The following is an 18,251-nucleotide window of genomic DNA, read 5'->3' as shown; positions in this document are numbered from 1 at the left end:
TGTTCTTTTAAATGGGCTCGCTACATTTCTCCTCTTGTATTAGTTCTCTGTCTTCATCTGGCTACCTGACAGAGCATGGAAGCAGCTTTTGGCTTTGGGGTTGATGCTGACCCAGCACCTGCTGTGATAATCGGAAGATGAGGACATTTTCTTTCATTAGCCAAAGAGTAATGATGCGGTCTGAACGGTGTGCCACTACACGGCTCAGACTGGCACGAGTGGATGCCCTTGTAGTTAATGCCAGCTAACTGGCGTGCAAGTGTGGTTCCTGGGTATGTGTCTGAGTCTGTGTGTGTGTGTGTGTGTGTGTGTGTGTGTGTGTGTGTGTGTGTGTGTGTGTGTGTGTGTGTGTGTGTGTAATAAGTAGAGTGGGCAGACTGGCGGGCTCAAAAAGGAAACTGTTGAACCCTCCTGATTTATGCCTCGCATGTCTCGTCCTGCCCTTTCTGCCTTCTCGCCCTGCCAAGCTGACAACCAAACACGGGCCTAACTGCCCACCAGGCCAAGCGCAACATCCGTCCAGCCATGGGCAGCAGCACCGCGGGCAACTTAAAAACACCCCGCGTGGACGGACGGATGCAAGGGGGCAAAATGAATCTCTTGCCCTGGGTGACGTCAGTGAGAGGCCTCTGTCAAATCATCTCCCCTGCCCCCCTGCCCCCAACCACCCCAACGTTAGCCCCCTAGCATGAAGACTGGCCCCCAAATATGTCCTTTAGGATAGGTCAATTTCCCCACGGGATTAGCCCCACTTACCGAAGGAGCCAGCATGTCTGCGGGGCAGAAGAGGTGCTGGGCGGGGGGGGCAGTAGAGTGTTGGAGGGACGGTAATAGAGGGCTGGGGTGGGGGAGTTATGAAATCATCAGCCCCTGACATTTGTAGTGTGAGTGGTACAAATCAGCACCGGCAGAGCCTCCCCGTGCCACAGCAAAGCCCCGGCTCAGCTGAAGAGGAAATGTCATCAACACCAGTGCCCTGCACTTGGCACGCCGGACGCTTATACACAGAGATGTACCAGGTCTATGCACACATAAGAAATCAGATCTCCACTTGACTCAGACTTCCATTCCCATGACTGTGTGTGTGTGTGTGTCAGTGTGTGTGTGTGTGTGTGGGTGAGTGGCTGTGGGTGTGTGTCACAGGATCACTTAAATGGGACCATAATGTGCACACCACTCTGAAGGACAACAAGCGATATGTCACTGGTGCTGTATATATAGTTGTGGGTCAGACATGATAATCATGGACAGGCTTAAGCTGAGGGCAAACTACTGTAACTGGAGAGTCTAACTGGAGCACTTGTTGATATTAACACCGTACAAAATAAAATCTGAATCTGAGGTATTACAGGTGTTGATGGGTCAGAAATAGAAGCAAAAAAATGATACTCTTTAATAGTCACGGTCAAAGGTAGTGGTCTCACCTTCTCAAGTGGGCGAGCCTTCCCCGAAGCTCAACATCTGGACCCTCCGAGAAAGGCGTTGAAGCTGAGGGGGCTGTGGCTGTGAACGTGGCCGTTGCCGTGGACACGGACCAGCGTCCCTCCGTTGGAGTGTGTGAGCTGGGTGCCTCCGCTGTGGATGGGCCACACACTTTATCCACCTGAGAGGGGTTTTTTTGGACACAGAGGAGGTGAGTTAAGATGAGACACGGCTAGTGGGTAAGGAGAGGATCTTTCCATTTCATACGATCGTTCAAAAAAAAAATCTATTCAGTTCAACTGCTGTTGAGTAGGGAAAATCTTGGAGTAGTGAAGGGTGTCATATTCATTTGTTCAACAGAAAAAAGGGGAGGCTAATGTGGCGATGAACTGAGACAGAAAGGAGTGGGTGAGATGGAGAAGGGGAAAAAAGAAATAAAAAAGAGAAGAGAGAGAGAGAGAGAGAGAAGAATAATGGTATGGGTGATGCACTAGAAGAGCTGGGAGATGGATCTGCTCCCTGTTTGCTATAAAGCTCCTCTAATGGGATTAAACACAATCAGAAGCCCTTAATGATGATCAGTGTACGCTGCAAGCTATCGACAGGCCTGCACTGCCCCCACCCTCACCCCCACCCCCTGCTGCTGCCCTGCCATAATTAAGAGCCAGGCAGGTAATGAAAAAAGCCGATCCCGCCACCGCCCAATCAATGCCATCTCATCCACTTAAAAGCTTTCCCACACACACACACACACACACACACACACAGGCTTTCCATAAAGCAAGCTCTTCAAAAGACAGTGCTTTCTCTGTGGTGGTACTAGACGGAGAGAAGGATGGGGGGCAGCAGATAGCATTGCAGCTACTGTCTAGTAAGTGGTGGGAGTAAACTGCACCCATTACGTCATACTCAGACAGGGTCATTAGTAAACGTGAATGCTATTCAATAGCGCGGCACTGTGTGGTTTACGGTTTCGTTCTTTTGAGATGCTCAGGGCTTCAGACGGTAACTTGGGCGATGAACTGTCCGTCTGCGTGAGTGAGTGAATGGGCAGTGAAGGTGAAGTGAGCGTAGTGGCTCGGCACGGCGCGGCGTGGCCGTGAAAATAAACGGGCTACTGTAGCGCGAGCGATGGGCCTGACGTGAAAAGGCATCGCTTTCTCCAGGCAGAGGCCCGGGCTGGACTACTGTTTGCTCAAGGGCCTAGATCAACAGGTGGATCTCTTTGATTCGCCAGACCCCTGGGGCTCCTGGGTGTAGACAACCCCACCCCCTCCTCTATCCCTCCCTCTCTCCCTCTCTCGCTCAGGGACCGCTGCTCTGAGGCATTCCTGTGCGGCCCTGGCCCTGACTTCAGAAGGCCCTGCCTGCGCCAGAGAGAGAGAGAGAGAGAGAGAGAGAGAGAGAGAGAGAGAGAGAGAGAGAGAGCAAGGGGGAGAGGGTGCTGAGTGAAGTGGTTCCACCGATAGCACTGGGCCGGGCTGTGCTTATGCCACCGGCGGCCCGTGCCTGTTTACCCAGCGAAGGTTTTGGCTTTCTGACGCAGTAGAAGATTCGTGCTGGGAGACTTCAAAAGTGCCAGAAAAACATTCATACACGCACACAACTCATGGGTTGGTGTTTACATATATGCTCCTCAGGGTGGGCGAACGTGTTTTGTAAGAGTCCAGGGAAGTACTCTGAGTGTAAAATACACACACACACACACACACACACACACACACACACACACACAACGAGCTACATAAACACACTGCCCATAGGCAGGCGCGATGCGGAAGAAAACAGCACAGCCTCAGAGTGGCAGAAATGTGTGCAACAATTGTGAAACCGCAGGTCGTCGGGGCCCATATGCCAAAGGAGCTAAAAATACCAGCAGCAGCCTCAAGGGGTGGACCAGTCAGTCAACCCGAGGCGGCCAGTAGAGGCTGTTTAAACGGAAGTGTCAAAATAACAGCCCTTTTCTGTGCGAGTGTGTATGTCACGATGTTTGAACCCCTAAATGAGAACTGCTCACAAACACTGAGGAAGGCCAACCATGTGTGTTACATTACAAGAAAGATGGAGAATCAAAGGATCAAAAAAAGAAAGAAAGAAAACAGAGCAATATTTCCCAGTTTCTAAGTGATATGGGTTACTGGTGAGTAGAGAGCTAGTTCACTGATTCACTGTCCACAATTGTGTTCAAACTCCGACTATATCATTCTCCTCTTCCTGGCCTTCTCTTCGTTCTTTTTCACTTCTCTCCATCTCCATACTTGCCTTTGAGTAATTACTTTGCCCTGCTCCTCCACCCATCCCCACCCCTTGGCTTCATTTGATCCATTTGGAATTATTTTTCCTCTTCAAGATCTCTCTTTGATTCACCCTTTCATACTTAGGGACTTACTTGTCTTTTCTAACCATCACCCCCCTCCCCCTCTCTCTCTCTCTCTCTTCTCCTCTCATCCATCCTCCATTCCATCCATCCCCACCCTGTAGTGGAAGCCAGGGCTGAACCAGGCGGAGCGGGGTCAGGAGGCAGAGACGGAGGAGAGGAGCTGGCTCGGCTCGAGCCAGCGGTGAGGCATTAACCTCGGGCATCGCGGGCTCGTAGATTAAACACAGACCCTCAGTCTGGAGACACCACCGCCGCAGAGCAAGGCCAGAACCACAGCAGTGCTCACAGAGGCTCCATCACTCGCTGCTCAAACACCCTTTGGCCTTCAAGAGTGGCCAAAAGAGCCATATGAAGAAGCTGGCGGAACCCCATGTAGCTTTGCTAACTAATCTGAAACCTTCAATTTTAAAAAAAAGTAATCTAAATCATTCTTACGACCACATTTAAAACACTTTTCACCCATTTCTCTTGTAATGCTTTTAGAGTGCTATTTAATACTTTTTCAGTTTTATTAAATGGTATTTTCTATTTGATTCAGTTGGTTTTCTGTGATTCTTAATACCTCGACCCAAGTGCCGGTAGCAGTACTCACTTTCAGGCTGAATGAATTGAGCTAGATTGGTGATGGTGGATAGGAACGATCTGTTATGATGCAGGGTGTGGATGGAAATGTGCTGATGCCTTAATAGTGGATTATGGTGATGAATCTAGGGGCCTGAATTTCAGGGTTTTCTGGGAAGGTGGGAGATTGATGACAGCTTGATTCCAACATGAGGTTGGCTGCTTCACTCTGTCTGCAGACTGGATGTTAACACTGAGACTGGAAGCTGCTAAGGAGTCAATGTTAGGGCCTCCATTATTGAGTCTGGATAAGCCGTAGGTGGCTTGTTCGCTGCCGAGTGTGGCACGGTGCTAAACAGCTGTATATGGATGGCACCGGGTCGTGGGATGCCAAGCACGTTGGCGCTGGGAAATACCCACACTCTTGGTATTAATAATCAGGGCTATTATGGGTCTGGAATGCCTGGGGCTGTCTGACACAGCCTGACTTTAGTCTGGCTGGGCTGGAGGTGCTGGGGCATGAATGGACGGAGCAAACACACACACACACACACACACACACACACACACACACACACACACACACACACACACACACAGAGAGACACACATACAAAAGGGGAATGGACACTGGTCCTGGGGCCAGGGCAAGCCCCCCTTCTCCACTTAACAGTTCCTGCCAATGCCCAGTGCCATCCGAGTGGCTGGAGATGCAGCTAGCCCCATGGCCTCATTCATCCAGCCCCACACAAACCAGCGCAGTCCAGAGCCAGGGCTCAGCATGGGCTCAACTACAACACGGCGCAGACCTGAACAGCTGCCACCACAGGCCATGATATCTCACTTGCTTGTGACTTCCTTGTTTATTCTGTGATACTCTGGGGTAGAGTAGCCAAGGTAGCCAGAGCTGGTTTATAAAGGGGCAGTTCTTCCTCCATGAAAGTAAGCTGCATGAAGCCACAAGAGCTGCCATTAGGTTGAGAGAATGTCAGGTCCTTTGATGTCACTTGCTTACTGTGGCTATTCTGTATAACAGAGGGTGTGCCTGCCTTGTTGCCTCACTGCTATAATAGACAGGTGTACAAACATTTTACGTTACAGTAATATATTACATCAGGATGTCACAAGAATGTCAGGCTAGCTAATGTCAGCTACCATCCAAAATTAGATAGACTGTTGGAAGCCTCTCCAATCACATCATATGTTATTTTTGGTTACATTAACAGTGTAATGAGAAAAAAAACTAATTACATTTAATTACAAACATGTGCAGCAAGTGTTGAGACAAATGATATATTTCCTACATTGTGGGCAAAGGCCATCTGCCGTCTTTGTTGACATTTTCCAATTGCTTGGTGAAGCTGTCAAACAGATTTATGGGCAACGGGCAGCATTGAGGACACACTGATGCTGCCTTCTAAACGGAGCGAGGTCAGTTTGAAGGCATCTTAGCAGACAGGAGAGTTTAATCTGTTTTGTAAGATCCTTGATGCCTCCTAAGAAAGTATTTTAGCCTGATTCCAACAGACGCTGTATATGGAGGGGGTAGGGAGAATGCGCCAAAACAACCCCCTCATCTCCACCCCACCCTCCAAAAACACAGCCTATTTAAAGATGCCGGTGGGAGCCAGGATGGGATGTTATATTTCTGTTCTACACTTGTTTGCTGTTGTGTTTATTGTTCCATATTTTTTTATGAATATGATACTGCCGCTTGACTTTTTTTTCTTTATTTCGCTAGTACCTAGGAAACCTCAAATGCTCCTTGTCAAACTCCTGCTTTTCGACATCGCCTCACAGACAATAAATATCAGTTCAGACGCACTGAAGGCTCCTGTAGTAATAAGTGCTGAGCAGAAATGTTCCCCACTGTGTCGGGGGGCTATAACTCTTTCAACAAAACTCTGACACTAGCTAAGAATACCATGGTGATAAAAACTGCAGCACCGCAAATTAAAATGGCTGACATTTCCACGTCTACAAAAAGAGCTTTATATCTGTGTGCATGCTTACACATCCACTGAGAATGACATATTGTATTTCGGTTAAAGAGAAATAAGAATTGTGGCTTATTGCTAACATCAGTCTTATAAAACCTGAGTCTTTTGATGTCATTTCTGTAAAATAATGTCTGATGTCTGACTGCCAAGGCAGCACAGAAAAAAAAAACATGTTTGAACTGTGCAACTGGAAAACACACAGAGAACCAGCAGAAGTCCTTACACTACAGGGCCCCACATATGCACTTGAGTTTCCCTGTGTAATTTAGTCTGATGCCATTTCTAGCTGGCCTCAAGTTAGAGAAAGGGGAAAAATCACAGCTGTTTACGAAAGGAGAAAATATGCAAACTTTGCCTGTAAAACTGAAAATTTGTGGAGGTCAGTGTTAGTGTTATTTGCTCTATGCCCCCCTTTAAAAGCAATATTTACAGCAGAACTGCGTAGGAAACGCTTCAGAGAGAAAGAGCTCTGTCATTAGCATGCCAAGCCAATGGGGATGGGAGCGAAGCACTTTAAACAAAGGGAGAGAACAAAACAGTCAGATACCAAACACGCGTACATGTGCACACACACACACACACACACACACACACACATACACGCGTACACACACACACACACACACACACACACACACACACACACAACACACACACACACACACACACACACACACACACACACACACAGCTCTTCAAATGAAAGCATATGGGAAGCAAACACATTTCAAGCCAAGGCGTGGGCTGAGGATCACAAACAAATGACCAGGATGAGAAGAACAGCACTAAAAAGCCAGGGCCAATGAAGGAACTAAAGAGGAGATATAGAATGATGGCAGCATTGGCCTGACGATCTGCCAAACAAACAGGGAGATGAACGGGGAAGGGGAACGATACTGTAAAATGACTCTCCTCATCCTCCCGCTCCGCTCGACCCTGAAGAGCACACGCCTCTGATCCTGTGCTGACTCACAGCAAGAACCATCCGGAATGTTCTATAGCACAGACCTGTGTGTTTATATGTTTGGGACAGAGAGAGAAAGTGTGTGTGTTTATATGTGTGTGTGTGTGTGTGTGTGTGTGTGTGTGTGTGTGTGTGTGTGTGTGACAGAGAGAGAAAGTGTGTGTGTGTGTGTGTGTGTGTGTGTGGTAGGCTTTCCCAGACCACCTGTCCATCCTTGTTATATCGTTAAAATCCCAGCTATTCCATTTCGGACATTCCTACTGTGGTTGACTAAGGGCTGGTGCCACTGACTGGACGTTCTCTCAGTCTTTGGGGAGAGCGGAGGCATGTGCTTTCTCTGTGCACGCACGCACACACACACACACACACACACACACACACACACACACACACACACACACACACACACACACACACGCGCACACACACACACACACTCACACGGTCACATCATGAAATAGTCCTTGCTCCCTGAATTTGTGGGAAGAGTATGCATGGTTGTCACTGTCAGTTTTGTGCAAGTTTTCATCAAGTGTGCTTGCGTGCTTCTGTCTGCTTTGCATTTGTCATGGTTATGGGGCACAACTGTGTCTATCTGAGCGTGGGCATCTCTACTATTCTGTAAATACGTATAATAGTGTGTGTGTGTGTGTGCGCCTGTGTGTGTGTGTGCATGCGCGCACGCACGTTTATCTGTATAGTGTGTGCATGTGTGCATTTCTATGCATGCGTTTATAGTTGAAAATGCTGATATATCTCAACGCTTTTTGTGTTGTGCAGTGTTTGTGCAAGTGCACGTGTTCCTAGGTAAGTGTAAGTCTTACATGTCTGTATATCCATATGAACAGTAAATGTATTGCTTCTTGGGTGCATATGTATGCATACAGTATGGGGTATTATATCCATTTGAATGTATGTATGTTTGTGAGTGTGTGTGTGTGTGTGTGTGTGTGTGTGTGTGTGTGTCGGTTTATGAGGAGGCGGCCAGAAGGCGAGGGAATCTGCCTGTCTGTGTCCGAATTGTCTTTCCTCTCTGGGAGTATTTCCTTACAGCTACCAGTGGTGGTCCTCCAAAGAGGTTTATTTGTGTAAGGATTAGTCCTAAATGCGCAAGAACTTTCTCAGCACCCCCAATCCTCACCCCAACCCCCTGGTTTTGATGCAATGCATTGTGGGAGTGCACTGCCGGGCCGGCTAACGCCAATTCTTTTGTCCACTTCTGGTTTGTATTCGGTGGAGACCAAACCCTACAACAACTCCTTGAGCTACTCAGATTTTCTCTCTCTCTCTATCTCTCTCTCTCTCTGACACACACACACACACACACACACACACACACACAGCACAAAGAAGACTACTGCTCCTCCAGACTTTGCCAACGACCACAATACAGGAGCTCGGAGCCTCAAGCTTGTTTTGATGGTCAGGACTCTTCTCACGACAAGCTCACAAAAACACACTTTCACTCTCTCTCTCTCTCTCTCTCTCTCTCTCTCTCTCTCTCTCTCTCTCTCTCTCTCTCTCTCGCTCTCTCTCGGAACACTCCGCTCAGCACAACACCGTGTTTACAGTAATTAAGAACCGTCATGGATTAGTCTTGGTTGTAATTAAAATGTCCGCCACAGACAAGGGAAAACACCAAATTGCTTTTCTGCATACAAAAACCACAGCACCAAAGACACAGTTTTGTGCGCCAAACAAAAAAACAAAAAAGACGATTTGTTTGCCAAGGCCTTGAGGTGGCCTGCAGATTAACTGTGAATTACAAAGATTCCCATCCGCCCTCAATGACTCGTCTGCATGAGAAGCCGTCTGTCTATATTTATCTCATAATATGCTGTCTGTCTTCAAACTTCTTTGGAGTTCTTGCTAACTTTCTGTAAGAGTTCCTGTATGAACTTGTGGATAAGCATGGGATGAGATGATAAAAGCCAAATAATTTTTCTCCAAATCAGCATTGTTCTCTGCTTGTTAGTATTCTGGTTAGCTCTCTTGTAAGCTTGTTAGCAGTCAAAAGATGACATGGGCAGGACTCTTGGGTAAAATGCTGGCCCATTTCAGCAGGGACTGGCCTCTCGTTGCCTCTCGTTTAATCCCGGCTGGGGAATAGGATGTTGTTGTGTCCCTCCACTACCTTTGGTGGTGCTGTTTCCTTTGTTGTTGCTTCTGTTACCTTTTTCTAATTGTGTACAGGTGAGACAGGTGAACAGTAGGTTTTCTAACAGTTTTTTTTCACCTGGGACCTGAGAGGACGAGAAGGTGTGTACTGCTGAAGCATGTCTGATAGGTATTTAGGTCCTGCTCCATTTACTGATTTATAAACAAGCAATAGTGTTTTAAAGTCAATTCTGTGAAATTATATGATTTTAGCCAGCTGATAACTATGCCTGTAAATCCAACCCAGTGTTCTAGTCTGTGTAGTAAAATATTGTGATCAACAGTGTCAAATGGTGCACTAAGGTCCAGTAGCACTAGGACTGATGTTTTACCTGAATCTGTGTTGAGGCATATATCATCTTACTTTAATGAGAGCTGTTTCACTGCTGTGCTTGTTCACTTTCCCTCTTCCCTTTTCTCTCTCTCTCTCTCTCTCTCTCTCTCTCTCTCTCTCTCTCTCTCTCTCTCTCACCCCCTCCCTTTAGGTGTCCTTCTTGCTCATTCACTCTCCCCCTCCCCTCTCCCACTATCCCTCTCCATCTACTGGATGGTGCAGAGTGATAATGCCTTCAGTAGCGTAGCGATGTAGAGATGACCTCATCATAACTGATGGACTGTGTCAACAGTAAATGCCCTCCACCCTCAGACACCCCGCCATCACTCTCTATTGCCCTGCAACCAACTCTTCATCTTGTACGGCTAGTTTCAGCAGTATCTAACAACCGAATTTCACAAAATGAAAATAGTAGGAGTTAATTCCCCAGTTTAGTTAAGTTGAGAGTGTGCAACGCTTGGTATATCTATTTACTTGTTTTTCTGTTTGTTCATTTTTAAAATAAGCTGCTCAAACGGCAGAATGCATGATTCTCCTTTCCAAACAGTTGATAGTTTGATAGCAAAAAACATTACTTCTGCAGCCAGTATCTGATCTGGCAGCCTCTGCCCAACACGCAAGACTTCATTTAATTAGTGACTGGAAGTGAGTCACACGGGCAGTGAGCGAGAGCATCCAGGAGTGAGGTCTATCGCTTAGTGCTTCCCAGGCAGAACACGGAGCACAGAGCCCAGAGACCACAGCCAGCCCAGGAATACAGCCACAAAGCTGCTGCTCATTAAATAATATGAACTGTCTGACTGATCCTTTCCAAAGTGCAGCTCAAAGAGCTTCCTGATCTACACAGACAGAGAGAGAGAGAGAGAGAGAGAGAGAGAGAGAGAGAGAGAGAGAGAGGCTTGGTCTAGATGACTAAGAAGATGAGAGCAAGCCATGGTAATATGCAGTGTGTGCGAAATGCATTCAGACCTAAATGTATAATAGTGCGTTTGGAAACAAGTATTTAGAACATTTCCAAAGATGTTTGATACTATGTGGGGAGTATGGGGCTGGTTCTGCTTCCAGCCGTGGATTCCAAAATGAGAGCCCATAGCCAGTGCTGCACCACTTAGTTAGATTACCCCAAAGGAACGAACGTCTTCAGCAGATTCCCCTCTACAGCATCAGGCACTATAATGAATGGCAGCACAGTGTTACAGCATAGACGCTGCATGACCTGGGGTGGAAACTAAACAGGTGTATATACTGAAATTTATTTGATTTGATTTAAGTAGAATGTTTTCTTTTATTCATTAAAAACAAAAGCTATCTTCACTGTTAGTTTCTACTGTACTGTAGACTACATAATGTGATGTGTTCAATCAGACCTGCCATGATGCTCAACACAGAAACAGAGATTTCACAGATCCCTAGTTTCCTTTCAGGCGCATTACTAAAGGAAAATTCCACCCATAAGGCATCACGGCAGCAAGACAATAAATCCCGGGAGCATCTGACTTCCCCATGTTTTCGCCTCGCCACGCACCCTCTCACAGCCGAGCCTGTGGCCTGGAAGCCTCCACACTTCCTGATAGGGGCGTCTTTGATCGACTGGAACTCGACATCTCCCCTTCCGCTCCCATGTAGCAGAGCGTGTCCTCACCGCCACACAGACCCAGAGGAACCCACTGACCCCTCATGCCCTCACTACCTGGCTCACATGTGTTCCCAAATAACCTTCTCTCTCTTTTCTTCCCCATTTTGTCTCTGCTCCTCCTTTCCCCTCATTTTCCTTATCTCCAGTGCTATCATGTCTCTTTTTTCGGTTCCCGCTAACGTCAGAGCAAATTCCTTCCACTCCTACCCTGTGTCTTGGCGATTAAACGGATTCTGATTTTGCGTTGCTTTTCTTCATCGCAGAGTGCTGCTGTCTGCTGCCCAGACCTCAGCCTGAACAGGGCCAGATCTAGTCCAAACTCCGCCAGCCATCCTGACCGCCACACCTGTCTCCCTCTCAATTTGTTCCCTCTGTTTTATAACCCACTTGACCTTTCACCTTGTTTCAGTTCCATTGTCTTTCCCCTTGGCCTCCTTCCATCTAGTTCACCTTCCACTCTTCATCCATCCATCTCTCCCCTCCTCTCCTCTCTCTCTGATCCCTCCCTCCACTCCCCGCTCAATGTCCTCAGTTCACACTCGGACCTCCCTTTCGTTTGAAGGTTCACTGTTTCTTTTTCATCCTATTAAATCTGTCTATTTTATTTCTCCTCTTCTCCTCCACTTTGCATCCTGCTTTCATCTTTGGTATCATTTCTTCTCCAGCCCCTCGTCTTCCTCCCGGTCTGTCCCTGCATTCATCAACGCCGCTCTTCAGCTTTTTTTTTTCATGGGATGTCAATGGCAATTTAACGGACAAAACCACTCTCATCTCTTCCTATAAATAGTCCTTTGAGCTCCAGTGTACAGTATAAACAGAATCATAAACATGGCTCTGTTTTTCCAACCTTGTGTGATTTGGTTTGCCATAATTAAAATCATCAGCGTATGATTTGCTTCCTGGCACCCAAAGAAAAAAAAACGGATGTTCTTTTCACATCCTCTGTCTTTCCAACCGACCCAGTAAACAAATTTCGAAACTATGACATTAAATGGGTTCCAGGATCTGTCCCAGACTGAGATGTGCCTTTCTGAACTGACGCTGGGCTCGCTGACAATTAGCACAGCACTGGGAGAGATTAAAGTCTCAGGATCTGACTTTGGAGTAGGAAGCTGGGGGAGCTGAAGTCCACTGGCAGCTCTACTGCGGTTCTCCCCACATACATTTAAAGAGCTTTTTTGCTTTGTCTTATCATCTCACTTTAAAATAAAGCCTATTATTCTTTCATTGTGCAACTGATGCATCCAGTCTGTGCAGCAACTGGACAATCCTTTTGGTTCCTTTAAAAGTGCCTGATGTGCTGTAACTTTGTGTATACTACTAACAGACCCACACTTGATTGATGACTGCCAAATCTGCAGTTATTCTCGTGGAAGGCACTGCGGGGTCACTGTGGTACCATCGCTCATTTATATTAATCAATGCCTTGGAGGGGAGAAACTTGTCCTTGTCCTTGGCCCAACTTGTGCTTGTCTTTCCCTAACTGAACATTTCCATTACCAACACAACTGAAATGGATAAAGTGCAAAGATTTATTTTTACCAACGTTAGTCATACAATGCTGTGAAACATTTACTTTTTTCACACAGCCCCACTCGAGAGGTTAATTTATTATGATATTAACCATCTCCATAAATTCAGCCCTAAACCGAAATGATTATACAGTACAGGGGAGATGAAGCGCCCATTCAGCACATTCACGCAGAGAAGCACTGGCAGGACCCAAGGACATGAGCAGGGGATGTGGAACTGTGTGTGAGGGAGAGAGAGGGAGATGGGGGGGTAGAAGAAGAGAGAGAGAGAAATGTGTGTGTATGTGTGTGTGCGTGGAGAGTGAGAGAGGGAGAGAGAGAAAGAGACAGAAAGACCATTGAGTGTGTGTGTGTGGGGGGGGTATGACTGTGTGTGTGTGTGTGTGTGTGTGTGTGTGTGTGGGGGTATGACTGTGTGTGGGGGGGGTATGACTGTGTGTGTGTGTGTGTGTGTGTGTGTGTGTGTGTGTGTGTGTGTGTGTGTGGGGGGGTATGACTGTGTGTGGGGGGGGTATGACTGTGTGTGTGTGTGTGTGTGTGTGTGTGTGTGTGTGTGTGTGTGTTGGGTATGGTATGACTGTGTGTGTGTGTGTGTGTGTGTGTGTGTGTGTGTGGGGGGTATGACTGTGTGTGGGGGGGGGTATGACTGTGTGTGTGTGTGTGTGTGTGTGTGTGTGTGTGTGTGTGTGTGTGTGTGTGTGTGTATGGAGGGGTTAGTGGTAGGATCTGAGCCATGTGGGGCTATGCATCAGCTAATGAAGCCCAAACTTGCTGAGGTAGTCGAACTCTAGCGAGGGGTGGGAATGTGTTTGCGTGTGTGTGTGTGTGTGTGTGTGTTGGGGGTGTTCCAGGCAAGCGTCCCAACACTGAGGAGCAGCAGTGAGTGCGAGAAAAAGAGAAAGAAAGGGAGACAAATAGACAGAGAGAGAGAAAAGAAGAAAGAGAGAGAGAAAGGGAGAGAGAGAGAGACATGAGCTTCGGAGCCTATGTACAGCCCTTGTCCTCTTCCTCCTCTTCCTCCTCCTGCTCTTTCTCCTAGACCTCTCCAGGGCCTTGTTTCCATTATCTAAAAGTGCAGGCTACTATTAGCATTCCTTTATAAGACTGTAATTAGAAGGCTCTGTTAAACCTCAGAGGAAATAAGGTAGAACTGCACATTAAGTCACCCAAATGGACTAACTCTACATTTAATGCCTTTATGATTTCTGTCCCTGCACCCTCTCTCCCCTAGTCTTTTCCTGTCTTTCTTCTTTCATTTGTTCTAAATCCATTCTTTCCAAAGACACATTTCTGAAATGGTTTAAGGGTTAAGGGTTTAAGGGTTTAAGGCTATAAATCACGTGTGTCACGTTCGGTCAGACACGCGCCTGTGTCCCGTAGGGGGACTCCAGGGTGTTAGGGGAGGCTCCAGAGCGGCCTGCTGGGTCGCACCACCACCACACCGAGCCAGGACCCACAGCTCTGGGTGTCCACCGCACAGGGAGGAGGGTTCCTGGATCAGCGAGGACGGCAGAGCCAACGGGTCAAAAAGGTCACACAGGATCGCATGACGCCTGTAGCTGCTGCTGGAAAGTCTGCATTTGGTTCAGACAGAGTGCTTCTAAACAGGAGGGACGCAAGGAAGATACAGACACCGAAAGAGAGAAAGAGAGAGAGGGGGGAGTGAAAGAGGAATGGGATAGAGAGGCCAGGAAGGATGTACAGTCACAGAGGGGAAAATATTAGAAACATCTTTCAAGTCCCTGATGAATATGAGTTGGTCTGTGTTTTGTTCATTTCTAAAGTCCTCTAATTTCACACTGGTCAGTTCTCATCATGTCAGACACAGAGCTCTGTGTAGGGTGGATAGGGAGAGTGGGGCAAGGGCAAGGAGAGGCCCCCCACCACCACCACACACACACACAACACACACAACACACACACACACACACACACACACACACAACACACACACACACACACACACACACACACACACACACACACACACACACACACACACACACACACACACACACACACTCTCTCTCCACATCCACCCCTGGAGCTCAGTGATGGTAAAGTGACCCTGTGCTATCCGAGCCCAGGATAATGCCGTGTGAATAGCACTTGATCTTTAAGGTCTGGCCACTGTAAACACTCCACTGGAATGGCATGGGCGTAAAAGGATACGGCCATCGTTCGGGGAGGGAGGGGTGGGGTGGGGGGGGGGTGAAGGGGTTTTAGACTCCATGCTCCCACCATGATAGCTTAACCAACACACATACTACACTCGTCCACTTGTCTTTCTTCTGGTTCATTTCTTTTCCTTTTTTTTCCAATGAGAATGTGCTTAATTCCCTGTGCTCTCCGCTCGTCCAACACAACTGTCAAGGGGCGCTTTTCACGCTCCAAGCTGCCCAGCATTGTTTTAGTAGGAGGCCAATATGCTCGCTGTTTTAAGCCCCCTAAAATCTGATCTGTGCCACGAGACACAGGGGTGGGGGCACAGGATGACTGTGTGTGTGTGTGTGTGTGTGTGTGTGTGTGTGTGTGTGTGTGTGTGTGTGTGCGTATGTGTGTGGGGATTGTGTGTGTGTGCGTGTGTGCGTGTGTGTGTGTGTGTGTGTGTGTGTGTGCGCAGTAAAATGAAATGTGATTGTGCTCATGTTTATGTGTCAGATTGTGCCTATATGTTTTTGCTACAGTATGTGTGCATGTCTGCAAATATAAATGCACAAGTACATGAATGTGTTCACATGTGTGTGTGTGTGTGTGCGCGTGTGTGTGTGTGTGTGTGTGTGTGTGTGTGTGTGTGTGTGTGTGTGGCGCGTGTGTGTGTGTGAATGGCCTTTGTTGGACCCCCTGTTCCACGTGCTCTGCAGGGTAGTGGGCTAGTGGTTTTGCGGCACTGGAGCACACAGGGGGAGTGGGAATGCCAACCACAGCCCCGATTTGGGAAAACATCCCAGCACAAAACCACACCATCATAATAATTCCTCCAATAACAACCCAGTATTGCACACAAGACACTTGGACCAGGCCTCTGCCAGCCACTGCAACGCAGTAAACGTGTAATCTACGGAGACAGAGAGGAGCAGGGAGAGGGAATGTTTAACAAAAACATTTTCGCTACTTTTTTACTGCAATGAGAGAGAAAATATGGAATAAGAAAAGCAGGGATGTGGGGAAACGATACCGCCGCGCTGGGGTGAAAAAAAGGGGGAAAGAATTGAGTGCGGAGAGCCAAAAGGGGCACGGGAGCCGTGCGGTCGGGGCTACCCTGTTTAGCTTCACGGCCCATGAGGGCCACGTTTGAAGGCCCATGAGGGCCACGTTTGAAGGCCCATGTTTGAAGGGTGCCAGGGAGTCAGGCGGGCAGGAGCGTTCCTACACTCACTGATACACAGGTGAAGGGGGTGTTATGCTGCTTCGAGATGTCTCAGAATCATCATGACACTCACCCGTACAACATGTACCAATGAGTGGCTTTAGGGCGCTTTCTCTCGAACCACGAGGGGCATTAGCAGGAGGCTAGTCATCGTTATTGTTTTGTGCTACATGTAGCCTCTAGCTAAACGGCTGCAAAACAAATTGTTACATTGTATTGCAGGCACAGCAAGACCGTGCAATGCATGAAATGGTGACCGGATTGAAGCAGCAATGTAATCAAGTGTGTAAGAGCATTATATCAACTTTAACATGACCAACACATGACCAGTACATATGCAAAAAAAATACATGTCATCTCATCTCAACTATGGGCGCAGCCATGTTTGTTGTAAGGTCGTATGTCCACCTCGGGGTACCCTTAAGTACTCCGAGGTAAAATGGGCGTGCCTGCCCAAAATGCCGCAAGAAAGCTGGGTAATTTACACTTTCCAACTCGGGCGGCGGATTTAGGAGACATCTCGAAAGCAGCATTAGACTGTTCCTCACTGATACAGGTGAGGGGGGGGTTAGACCGTTCCTCAACTCACTGATACACTGATACACAGGTGAGGGGGTTAGACAGTCAGTGACACAGACTGGAAAGACAGACAAAGAGACAGGTAGAGTGAGCTGGACAGAAAAGCAGCGAGTGGAGGAGCGAGAGAGAGTGAGAGACAAAGGAAGAAAAGGGGAAAGATACAGGGGGAAAAGAAAGATCGACAAAAAGGTGGAAAGAGAAAATGCAAGACAGAGAGAGCGAGAGATGAACACGGAGAGAGAGAGAGGAACAGAGAGAGAGGGCAAGCGTTCCTGCTGCCCGGTGGCCAGCTCCTCCTCTGGGCAGGAACGCTCCTCAGGCCCCTTGTGCTGTTTCCAGCTGACTGGCTGCTCTCTGCCTGGATGGCTGGAGCCCAGTCAGCTTCATCAAATGTGTCCCTTTCTTCCTTCTCTATGTCTCTTTCTCTGTCTTTCTGACTCCCCCTTTCACCCCCCTTGTCTTCTCAGTCCCTCAGTTTTTCACTCTCTCACTACCTCCTACTCTCTCCATCTCCCCCTCCCTCTCTCCCTCTCCGCCTGTACTTTTTTCTGTTTTTCTCCCTCCCTCTTTCCCCCTTCTCTCTCTCTCTCTCTCTCTCTCTCTATTTTCTCCCTCCCTCACTCCCTCTCCCTCTCTCTGTCTGCCGGGCCTCGTTTCATGAATACCAAACAGTGGCTCCGAGCCCCCGGCCCAGGGCCTGCATATTTGGCCTGGGTCAGGCTCCCAGCCTGGCAACCCCTCCTCCGCTCTCTCTCTCTCTCTCTCTCTCTCTCTCTCTCTCTCTCTCTCTCTCTCTCTCTCTCTCTCTCTCTCTCTCTCTCTCTCTGGGCAGCCAATTAATCCAGGGGCAGCGCGGCGTGACAAGAGAGGCCCGCGAATGCCTACAGACCCCACGGGACGGGACAGAGCTGGAGGCTCCGGCGTCCAACGCACACAAAGCCACCAGAGCTCTTCAGGAATACAGAGACGGGGGGGAGAAGGAGAGCGAGGGAGGGAGAAGGAGAGCGAGGGAGGGAGAAGGAGAGGGAGGGAGGGAGGGAGAAGGAGGTAGGCAGTCAGTAACAGAGAGGAAGAAGGAGAAAGTGGCTGAGAGAGAGATTTAGAGGAAGGAAGAGAGTGAGCAAGAGGAAGAAAGAGAGATTGTCCAAGTCAGGGAGTGAGAGAGAGAGAGAGAGAAAGAAAGAGAGAGAGGAAAAGAAAGGCAAATGTGAGAAAGGCAGGCTGTGACAGAGGAGCGGCGTTCGCGTGAGACACAGGCACTTACTGCACCACACGAGTGGAACAGTGCAGCGACACAAGGAACTATGTGAGAGTGT

At 48.1% G+C, this 18,251-nt stretch overlaps 1 protein-coding gene across 2 annotated transcripts in view; it reads right to left on the bottom strand.

The window, feature by feature from the left end:
• LOC125307624 (glypican-5-like) overlaps positions 1-18,251 on the bottom strand; it is a 154,072-nt gene that overhangs the window by 104,256 nt on the left and 31,565 nt on the right. For both annotated transcript variants that reach the window (XM_048263714.1, XM_048263793.1), the window contains exon 4: positions 1,425-1,603. In XM_048263714.1, the coding sequence (XP_048119671.1) occupies positions 1,425-1,603 (179 nt within the window). The remainder of the gene's footprint in view (positions 1-1,424; positions 1,604-18,251) is intronic.

The sequence above is a fragment of the Alosa alosa genome, chromosome 1 (assembly GCF_017589495.1).
Source record: "Alosa alosa isolate M-15738 ecotype Scorff River chromosome 1, AALO_Geno_1.1, whole genome shotgun sequence".
NCBI classification, from domain to species: Eukaryota; Metazoa; Chordata; class Actinopteri; order Clupeiformes; family Clupeidae; genus Alosa; species Alosa alosa.
This window is presented reverse-complemented; position numbering and strand designations above follow the sequence as displayed.